Below are 11,433 nucleotides of genomic sequence, written 5' to 3' on the forward strand. Positions count from 1 at the left end.
GAAGGCCCGAGGCTGAGGAAATTGTCCACTGAGGCTGCAAATATGGATGACAGAAGCAGCTGAGCAGCCGTGGGTAAGACGAGAGCGAGGGTCCAGCACTGAAGACCCCCACGGCTGATTCCGTTTCCTCCTCATTATCTAGCCCGCATGCGTGAGACGCCGCAGGATCTCGATACGTCTTCTCAAAGGCCTATCTTTCATTTCCATATCCCATGATGGGATGATTTTCGTTAAGAGTGGTTATATAACTGCATGTGGTGACCTAGTATCGTGGTAGATTTTCACATCGATGCGTGGTAATGATTCATAAGAACGACTGCCAAGCGAAATTGTGGATACCCCGTCGCTTTCTTTCATAAAGCAAACATCACTCTGGTCCTCTAGAATAATAGTAGTGTTCAGTAGCTCACCCTCCTTTACAGATAAAGTCTGCGGATAGATAGATAGATAGATAGATAGATAGATAGATAGATAGATAGATAGATAGATAGATAGATAGATAGATAGATAGACAGATTGATAGATAGATAGATAGATAGATAGATAGATAGATAGATAGATAGATAGATAGATAGATAGATAGATAGATAGATATGTGGCTGTGCATGGTTTTGTGAGTGACGTGTGTGTTTGTGCTAAGGCTAAAATATTGCTGAATGTGTGAGAGGTCAGCTATGAGACAGACTTTTGCCCATACAGTAACAGGAGTTGACCGAAGGCTGCCTCAGCCCTCTACAGTGCGTCAGCCTGCCTCGGTCACTTCAGCAGGCCACTGTGTCAGTCTACTGCAGGGAAAGTGCAAACTAGACTGTCACTGCTGCCATCAGAGCATGACAGCATCACAAAAGACAATCAGGTGTGATGACTTCAGAAGACAGTATTACCCAGTGATGTCTCATGACATTAGCCTCAATGCCATTCCGCTCTCGAGGATGGTCAATACAGATAGTTTAGCTTGGAAAGTGGAGATATCGCAGCAGTGATTCATTGAAACATTTGCAAAAATAAATGAAAATGCAGTATATAAGGCAAAAATTGAGTTTCTACCATTTAATGAGCTTGGAAGTCAATATTTGTTATGACCATCTTTATTCTTCAGCACAGCCTGATCCCTCCTAGGCAAGCTTTTTTGTAATTTCCTGAAGCAGTCTTCAGTGATAGATCTCCAGGCTTCTTGGAGCACATTCAAAGCTTTTCTTTGGGTGTTGGCTGCCTTTTATTTTCTTCTCTGTCAAGATGATCCCACACTGCTTCATAATGTTGAGATCCAGATTCTGGGGAGCCCAGTCCATGATTGTTAGTGTTCCACTGTGTTTTTCTGCACCGGCAGTGCGTTTGGGATCATTGTCATGGTGAAAATAAAGCCACTATCAGTCCAAATGGTTTTGCATTGTGGATTAAAATCTGATGGTACATTTCTGTGTTCACAGTTCCATCCATTTTGAGAGACCCCCAACACATTTGACTAAAATGCAGCCCAAAACCATGACCGAGCCTCCACTGTGTTATTCAAATGGCTGTAGGCACTCACTGTTGTCTCTGCTGACCTCCTCTGAACATACTGACCAGGACTGAACCCAACATTTCAGAACTGGATTCATCAGTCTATATGTCTCATTGGTACTGATTCTGAGTCCAGTTCTTGTGTACTCTGGCATACCTCAGCCTTTTTCTTCAATGTTGCCCATTCTTACTAATTGCTCAGCCGCTCTTTCACTGTTACCTTTTTGAGGAGCCTTCAGTGAACAACAGATGGATCAACTGAATAAATCTCAGTCCTGTGTCGGGACTTTGTTTTACCACTTCTTTTGTTCTCCACTTGTCTAGTTTCCTTAAATTGTTTAAGGACATACTGCACACCAAGATTCCAGCTGATAGCTCTTTAGAAATGACCTTGATGAAGCAACAATATTATTATGTACACGTCCAACTATGTTATCTTTGGCATTTTCATAGACTCAAATAAAGAAATGCAAACCTTTTAGTTTTGGACAAACTGTTAGTACCAAGTGCCTAAAAGTGCAGTTTAAAATTGGTTAAAATTATAGGAACTGACTGAAGCAAAATATACACAAATGTAAAGCTAAAGACTGTTTCACAGCACAAAAAGCACATAACATACAAAAGAACGATCTAACCACAAAAATATTTAGAACAGTTATGCAGTCGACACAATCCAAAACATTTTCTTTAGCACATGAAAAGCTGAGCTCTTGAGGGGGTTCGGGGTTTTGCTATGTTGCAGTATTACTTACATTACTGAGTCTGCTCAGTCAGACTTTAAGCAGGAATGTTGCTAATAAATTCTGATTGGTTAAAAACACACAAAAGCCTGTTAGGGCATGGTTACTGCATTTGATTACTATCAGCAGAAGTTGTACAGTAAGGAATCGTTGACAACATCAGGCTGTTGATTCAGCCCCACAGTCCTCTTCGAGGCTTTGCTGCTGCTGCAGTGGGATTGGCTGTAAGGGGATGTTTTTGTCCAGCCCTGCTCATGATTTTGTGTTTTCGCCCGTTCTTGGTGAGTCACACAGCTTTTTAGATTATGAAACAGATCGAACATACAGAGCTGGGGGTTACTGTCTATTTATAGGTATGATCTCATATCCAACTTTTTAATCCTGCTTTTGATGCTTACATGGAACACTGAGGCCTGCAATACACTGGGTGATGTAACAGGTTAGTGAGGGGTTTTTAAACCACTCCACAGCATGAGTGGATGGTGATATATGACTTATAATCTATCAGCCATGCATGAGCATCTGATGTCTGCAGTCTTTGAGCTGTAGCACCATCAATCAGAGTGGTAAAGGCGGTATTCATTAAGAGGCTTTGAGTGTTCGACGAGGGTAAGTGCTTCACCATAAGCACTGCAGTGTATTGATAGTGTGGCACGCACGCTGCATAAGTGTGTGTGTATACCTGTTATCAAATGTGTGCAGCGATCATAATCATAGACAACATCGAAATGAGGCCTTATTTGATTTCGTTTTTATTGGAATACATATTTGCTCGCTATCACAACACTGTCCATCATATGCTTGCGTTGCCTTTTTTGCTGACTGTGCTCTACACTGACACACGGCGTGCACACATACACACATACACACTTTCATCTTCAAGATAACGTCGGTAAATAAGGCAGCCTCGATTGCTGACGGGCATCAGCGTCCCTCTCGGTGACGTCACTGTACGGTCCGCGTGCCGTTTGTCACGAGAGCGCAAACATCTCGTCTCTCCAGCCAAGTGAGTCTCATCATTTAAACGTCAACAACTTCATGAATAACAAATAAACAGAAACTGTTGCTATGAAATCTAGATGCTGTTTACTGACTTTGCTTTCCAACAATATATATTTCCAACACGTATGCGAAAATGTTTATAAAAACTAGCCTATTTATTAAATATAGAACAGTCTCCAGGTAAGCACATAGTTTGCTGATTAATCCAGCTGAGATTATGCCATATAATGTCCTTAAAAGCTTCCAGTGTGTCAGTGTCACATGTCATACAGGATTTTCTCCCAGATAATATGATATATGGAGGATAATATTATGATATATAACCATGTTTATAAAGCTAAGAAATGAGATCCTATTTATTCTAAGTGTTCTCTCAATGCGGCCTTTATATAACATTCTTTGCTTAAAACATTATTTCAAAATAAACAAAGATTCTTTGATTATGATCCACAAAGCTGTCTGTTACTTTACCCTTTGAAACCAGCAGGATCAGTCACGTGATACGACGTAACCGAGAAGCCGTCCATACAGAGCAATGCAAAGATTTGATTGGTTTAAAACGGTGAATGGCGACCGCGAATGATTAACATTCATGTCACAACTCTGCAGTTTCATTCAGTCCTTGCTCCCCTCTTGACTGGCGCTATGCCCGACTTTGCCACTTGAGGGTGCTCACATAAAATCCAGCAGCATACCTTTAATAGTTCAGTGGCTCATCTCACCAGGCACAATGTATATGCGAGAAATGTGGAGATGTGATGTAAAGGAATGATAATCTGATCTGCAATGGAGAAGAGTGTTTCACACATCTGCACCACAAGATCCCTTCAGAGGTCTGCACATTACTATCAGTGACTCAGTACTTACACAATAAATTAAATACATTCAAATTCGCTTCAGTAATACATTACCCGTTTGTGTCACAACACAAACGTAGTGTTACAGTATGTCATCTTAAGCTATTTGTAATTGTACAGTTTTCCTAGTCAATTAGCAGCAAGAAATCCTGTCGCCCATGAATGAACCAGACTCTAGTCCCACTAAACTATGCTCCCCTCATGAACTCTGCCCTCACGTAAGGTAAAGAGAGACGAGCACTGGAAATAATACATCACAAATTAACAGAGAAATAAATACTTGATGCTTTCAGATTATACGTGATCAACAGAAAATGACCTACATGCATGTCCTGATTTGGCAGCCCTGCGACCGTGTTTACATGAAGCACATTGTCCTGCTGGCTTGTCTCATCCCCTTCAAGACACAGAAGCTTCATTTCAGGGAATCAATACAGCAAAGAAACATCCATTTATATTGCCTACCAATACGTCAGGGCTTCTAAACAAAAGCTGACCTAAATCTATCCACAGTGCTGCAGTGTAACCACGACCACTTTAGATATTAAACACCATCTGAAAGTCACACGCTTTAAGTGTCGTCTGCGAGTTTGTTTGTTATTTTTAACCATACTTGACTAATCTAAAAGAAAATAATCAATCACAGGTAATATCAGAAGCACAGGTCTATCCATGTGTTGAGAGTATAGTCAAACTAGACAACGAATACCATGACCAGTCTGTTTATCTGACAGGCGTGGACACGGGCATGATAGTACTTCCTCATTTTGTTATGTGGTTGAATACAGAGTTCTCTTCCATGTAATTTGATTGTCTATGAACTAAATGTCAGAGAGAGAGAGAGAGGCACCAGACTGTAAGGTAGGACATGTAAAACAAAACGGTAAACAAATAAAGAAGTCTCTCTATATAAATATAAACTCTAGAATTGTCCCATATCTATCGAGTTGGTCTGCGTTTGATCAATGCACAGAAATATAAAATGGCAGTTCTGAACAAATTTCCTCTAATCCTGGGTCAGCTTCGTCATCCCTGCCTTCTAAGTCTTCCCGTGTGGCAGAAGAGGTCACACTAACCTTGTGTGGGCATCTAAAAGCAGCTATACCAGGCTATAAAACGCGCATAAAAGAGAGAAGGCACAGAAACACAAACCCACTGCAGAGTGGTGTAGACAGACAGCAGCAGTTTCCTTTGTTTTTGGGAGCAGACTGGACGAAGCCAGAGGTCTGGCTGCAACAGACGAGTCTGTGTGCAGAGGTTTTTATATATGCTGTCTCATTTTCACCGTTTGTTTTGAACCTCCGCGTGGACATGACTGAATCGCCCATCGTTCATCTTCTGGTTCTGCTGAGCACGGCCACAGACGTGTCAGCCACCACAGCCGGCATCACATTTAGCAGATGATGAGCCAAGACGAGGTGACTCAGAAGTGTTCTTCACCCCGTTGACAAAACTGGCTTCTTCATTCGAGCCGTGGTGTAATTACCCCTAATTACCCCGAACCTACACCGAGCACAAAAAGCTGCTGTACTTAAAAGTCCCACCACAGAACAGATCTATGCTGCTTTTCTCCATTTTGTCTTTCAGATCAAACTGAAAAGGGAAGCTACAGGTTCATATGCACCTAGTCTCATTTCATCTTCTTCTTCTGCTGTGTTATTTGATTGGCTGTCTTTGACTGACCAGGTTCTGTCTTGGCCACGGTCATATTTGCTGGCACTTCTTGCCTCTTTCCCTGTTTGAATGGGTCTCCTGTCTTGCTGGTGCTACGTCGGTGGGCAGGGGTTGTTGCTTTCACAGGAATGGGGGCCCTGCCCAGGGCCAGATGGGGGTCTTCTCCAATGTTGACGGTCAGGTTGGTGTACAGCGGCTCAAGCTCTTTGGAAAGCAGCTCATAGGTCAAAGAGTTAAGGCCGTCAGAGCGCCAATTGAGCCTGGTCCTTTTCAAAAGGTCAAACCTAGAATGACAAAAGCCATATTTAAGATTGTGTGAAGGTTTCACCCAGCATAAAGCTTTTCATCTGGCTCTCTGCAAGGAGGCAAAGATGTGTATACTGCAAAGGGATTGCTTTTAATGACAAAGACTTTCCATAAAAGTTAATAAAAGGCTGATGACATGGAGAATGAGATAAGACCTAATTACGTTTTAGATACAATCAGTCTGAAGATACAAGCACACGCCCTGAGGGAAAGTAAGCAGAGGACAAACTGTACAAATCACTGTGTCAACAGACAAAAAGCAACAACTATAACAGTAAAAACTCGACATGGGAACAGCTGGAGACAAGAAAAGTTCATGACGTGATCAGGTCGTTTGAATATCTTCCCCTTTTACTGAGGCAGATATTCCATTAGATCAGATAAAGAAAGAGAAGTCTTTACAAATATTTTACATGCCTGTGAGTGTGCCAGTACGTACCTGCGTGGATTTTGCTCATTGCCTCTGTCTCCTTTATGCTTGATCATCTTGTAATGGCCAATGGCCACTGGAGGGCGCACAATCTTCATGCCAGACAGACGCACTCTGGATCAGCAGCACACAACAGTAAGCCAAAAACAGACTCTTAAACATGTGCTGCATAAAACTGCAAAGCTAATCTCACAAAAACAAACTTTACATAAACATCTAGCCCCCTGCGGGCTACATTTAAAGAAGGACAAATCAGGATTACGAACAGAAGAGGGTGAAAACAAACTGCTATGTCTTATGGGTGGAAGAATATACTGCGCTTCCCTTTTTCTTTTCCATCTGTTGCTTTTGTACCACTCCAGTTATCTAAATCAACCAAAACAGGGTGTAACTAATGCTGCGAATGTTCTCTGCATGATATAATTTGCAAAGATCATGCACAAAAGGCAGTGTTTCCAAAGGTTGTGAAACATTCTTGGATGTGTTGTCCTAATTAAATTTTATTGTTGCACTCAGTTGTTACAGATTGGCAAATGTTGGAAAAGCCACAGAGTGGAAAGAGGGGAGCACAGCAAAGAAATGAGAAGAGTTTGAAAACTCTTAAGCACACAGCCTAGTCCAAGTCTGCAAGCTAGTGCATGTGAACATACCCATTGTGCCCACTGCAAGACATACAAAGAGCAAAGCCACAGCAATGGGAGGAGACATGAAGATGAAAGATGATGTTAGGACATAAAATATAAGTCAAAGCAAAAGAAAACATGCGGTACTGAAGCTGTAAACATGAGAAAATGATGACTGACGAGAGCAAGAGTGAAAAAGTACAAGAAGAGGCAAACTGAAATGGTTATGCATGTAGTTCTGATCCCAGCACGCACAGTTTACATCATGCAGGGTGTCTGCCTCATTTATCCTCTTTACCTGGCAGCAATGTCATCATCCTCCCCGCCCCAACCCCAGTACTGGTTAGGGAAGCCGTTCATCTTCATGTACTGGTCTGGGGTCACCGCAGATACCCCACCAAAATACTGTGAGTATGGCAACCTGGGAGGGTCACAGCACGCACAATCTTGAAAATAATGTCTCAGGGCAATGCAAATGTATGACAGACCAGCCCCACCCTCGTTTATTCTGTGCTTCTACCTGTATCGGAACTTATCCATGGCCACCGACAGGTGTGTGGGAAACTGTTTGTGGCAGGTGTAGGTGTTGTGGTCGTTTTCAGGCAGCAGGTCAACATCATGCAGGAAGATGCAGCTCCAGTCTTCATCTCTGAGTGCCTCCCGCACCCCAACGTTTAACAGCTTGGCTCGATTAAAAGTGCTGTTTCCCCACTGAAACATCAAATGAGGCAGATTAATGTATTTACACATTAATACGTGAAGACTTAAATGAATGCAGCAGTTTTTAGAAATTCTGAACAACAGGGATATTTGAGGTAGCAGAGCACAGGGGAATTTGTTGACACTGATTAATAGCACATCATTTTAAAGATTTGCTTATTACCTGAAGGAAAAAATGAATCTCCAACTACACCACTGTGGTTAAATTCAGCTGTAGCATGGGAATGTAATGTCTAATACACAGAAAGTATGACGTCCCATCTACCACGGAAATATCTGAGGTATGATTTGCTTAGATCGAGAGCTGTAACCTAAAAACAATTCACCTCTATTGCACTGGTCCAGGCAGATAAAGCTAACAAACACATATCTCACAACCATTTTAAATGAAACCACACTATGATAATAATGACTATAATTTGCAATAAAACTAGTTAGAAGTCCTACAAGAGCTGTAAAAACAGCAACATTCAAATGTGTTCACTGGACACTTTTTTAATTAGGTACACCTCCTTTCTTTAATTCTTCAATGCACAGATTCAACAAGGCGCTAAAAACAACATCTTTGTCTGTACTGAAAGGACAGCATCACACAGTTGCTGTAGAGTTACTGGAATAGCTTCCATTCCAGCACAAAACAAAGGTGCTCTACTGAATTGAGACCTGGTGACTGTGGAGGCCATTTGAGCACACTGAACTCAATATCATGTTCAAGAATCTAGATTGAGATTATTATAGCTTTGTCACATGGTGTGTTATCCTATTCGAATCAGCCATGAGAAAATGGGTACACTGCAATTGCAAAAAGGATGGATATGGATAGGTATGGCCAGCAATAATGACCATGACCAATGGGGCAGCGGCACAGCCAAGGGGGAGCTGCTGAACTGCTGATTTCTGCTGTTGTCTGTAAACCCCAGAGATGGTTGTGTGTGACAATCCCGATGGATCAGCGGTCTCTCAGACAAGCCCAGCCATGATGCCACGTTTTAAGTCACTGAAATCACCTTTCTTCCCCATTGTGATGCTTAGCTGGGTTGGTTGTCACGACAACGTCTACATGTCTAAACGCATCGAGCTGCTGCACAGTGATTGGTTCATTAGATGTTTACATTTACAAGCAGTTGAACAAGTGCCCCTAATAAAGTGGTATATATTAGATACAGTCAAACCATAGCCCAATACTCCAATATCACAAGACCAATACTTTGTAGCGGCACATACACTACCATTACTGTTACACCCTTAACATCAGCAGGCAAACGTTTTACTCAGTAGCACCTCTGATCCACTAGAACAACAATCCCACTGCATAATGCTTTGCTTTTGCTCATTGAAGGCAAACATGCAGCTGCTGACAATCACGCTGAACAAGACACAGGAGGAATCACTATAAAACAGCTAGCACACTCACTTATACATAACCTGACCTGCTGCACTATGTAGATGCTGTAGTGTATCTGCTGTCTCTGCAAGAAGGGGTGGAGGTGGTAGAGGAGGGCACGGAGGTGGCTCTGGCGGTTTCGGTACGGCACCACTATTGCTGTGTGGTGGCGTGCTTCACAGTCTGGAGGCCGGTAGCGTCCACCTGGCAACACTAATGGGTTTCTTTGTCTGATCTCCTCCAGAGACAGAGGAGACGAAAGATGGACAGACACGGGTCCAACTGGCCAAAGGAAAGGAGACAGAATGTTTCTGGCTTCGTTTCTATCAGCTCAAGAATACAACAGTCATTTTGCCTTTCACTGTGTGCTACACTCACAAACATTTATTTGTCACCCTTCTCTCTCTCACCCAGCAATGGAGAAGGGATCTGGCAGTCTCTTAGTGGTGGGCCAGTGGCAGGGGGTCCAGTGCCAGAGTTGCGAGGCGGGGGAGGCGGTACTCCCAGATGACTGAGGTTGGTGTATACATCATGTGGTCGAGAGTAATCAAACTCGGGCTCTGTGGTGTGCACCAGGACAGACACCAGGCCTCTGAAGCCCCCAAGGGAGAAATAGAGCACAAAGGCAAACTGGAAGCCTATCAGCAAGGCTAACGTGCATGGAGAGTCCAGAGAGCGCCCACAGTACGCCATTATTCTAGGGAAACAGAGTGGAGAGATGGGAGGAGATGAGGGGAAGTATTGCAGTTGAGTGAGGTGGGGGTTGTGGAAGAGGTGGAGAATGAGCAAGGAAAGGCAGAAGGAGAGGGAGGGGGAGAAAGGAGCACTAAATGTGGGCTCAGGTGCACTGGAGGTGGGCTTCCATTTTTAGGAATGGGTGGTAGTAGTGGTGAAGCTCAGTCAGCACTGCCATCACCTTCTGACCACAAAGCGTCAGCTGAAAGAAAAAGAACAGCTGTTACCTTATGGTGACCGTTGTTGTTTGTATCAGTATTACATTACAACAGTCTAGCTGTCAGGCACCTGTTTTTGTACGGTCTAATTAAAACCTGTCAGGGACCAGTAAAGCCTCGCTCCACTTCTCTCCTTCTCCTCCTCCTGTCATCATCAGGCTCTCTGCGAGGTAAAGAAAAGAACTGAATGCATAACAATGCAGCACCAGTCCTGTCCCAGCTAAAATAGGCCAGGGAATGACAAGCAGCTACAAACAAATGTCATTCATGTTTGCTTCTTTATTTAGAATGGCTTCGTTTCAGCTGACATTTTTCATGATGCACGTATGGAAGCGAGTCTGATCAAACAAATGAACCCAACATCGCAGCCCCTTTAGTCCAAACAGTTAGATGCGACAGCTATCCAAGCGCGAGTGGCTTAATCACTTAATATGATGCTAAGTTTCCAGGGAGACGACAGTTCATTCACTTAAAAACAAGAAGAAGAATAGGAAGTGGATGAACGCAAAGGCGCCGTGGTTATGACCGGGGACAACCTGCCATGCAGGTGATTAGCCTATGAGCATCCATCTTTAGGCCCATGCAGTGAGCATGTATTGCAGTATTTACATAACTAAAGGGAAAATATGTCAGTGACATGTATGCAGCAGCATTGCTGTGTACGCGACTTCTCCCGTTACCCGCAAAGGCTCTCGTTTACGTCAAAGATTTCTATTCCCAGGCTCGCGCAAGCTTCCCCGCACCCCGATGCACGAGCCGACTCACCAGCACATCCCTGCGACATGTCAAATCCAGCTCCTGGCTTCCTCTGAGAACCGACGGGCCGCTACGGTCGCTACAGCGGCGCGATGGACTATGCGATGCTGTTTTTCTCCCGCTGATGCCGGTCGATCGTCTTTGCCCTCCTCCTAGTCTCTCGTCCAACGCGAAATGTGTCCGTAGCTGCTCCGAAACCGCTGCAGACGGTTTCACACGCAAGATCATCGCCGCATACCCCTCTAGTGTCAACACAAAACACACAGACAAGTGCGCTCTGCCTCATCGGAACACGGAGGAGAGGCGCACCACGGTGACGCGCACAGCGGCACATTTGAAAATGAAAGGAGAGTGTGATTGTGCCAGCAGTGAAGATCTGACCGTGCGCAGTAAATGCTAATAATGATGACGAGAGGTTGACTGTGCCGTCATAAGGAAAATTTAAATGTATCCAGTGACTTTATTTTACAGGTTTTTCCCTTCCA

At 43.6% G+C, this 11,433-nt stretch overlaps 1 protein-coding gene across 2 annotated transcripts; it reads right to left on the reverse strand.

Moving 5' to 3' along the window:
* Positions 1-2,978: 2,978 nt before the first annotated feature.
* b4galt3 (UDP-Gal:betaGlcNAc beta 1,4- galactosyltransferase, polypeptide 3) lies at positions 2,979-11,433 on the reverse strand. 2 transcript variants are annotated; one of them, XM_005732474.1, is made up of 9 exons: positions 10,958-11,433; positions 10,263-10,355; positions 9,650-10,176; positions 9,286-9,521; positions 7,656-7,846; positions 7,434-7,556; positions 7,163-7,174; positions 6,522-6,626; positions 2,979-6,060 (listed from the first exon to the last, which is right to left on the reverse strand). In XM_005732474.1, the coding sequence occupies exons 3-9, from the start codon at positions 9,930-9,932 to the stop codon at positions 5,733-5,735; spliced, it is 1,278 nt and encodes a 425-aa protein (XP_005732531.1). In that variant the 5' UTR covers positions 9,933-10,176; positions 10,263-10,355; positions 10,958-11,433; the 3' UTR covers positions 2,979-5,732. The 2 variants fall into 2 exon arrangements, with proteins under 2 accessions (XP_005732531.1, XP_005732532.1); XM_005732475.2 differs by lacking the exon at positions 7,163-7,174 and having other exon boundaries at positions 10,958-11,432.

Source organism: Pundamilia nyererei, unplaced genomic scaffold (genome assembly GCF_000239375.1).
Source record: "Pundamilia nyererei isolate P.nyererei 1_Seehausen unplaced genomic scaffold, PunNye1.0 scaffold00047, whole genome shotgun sequence".
In the NCBI taxonomy this organism is placed as follows: domain Eukaryota; kingdom Metazoa; phylum Chordata; class Actinopteri; order Cichliformes; family Cichlidae; genus Pundamilia; species Pundamilia nyererei.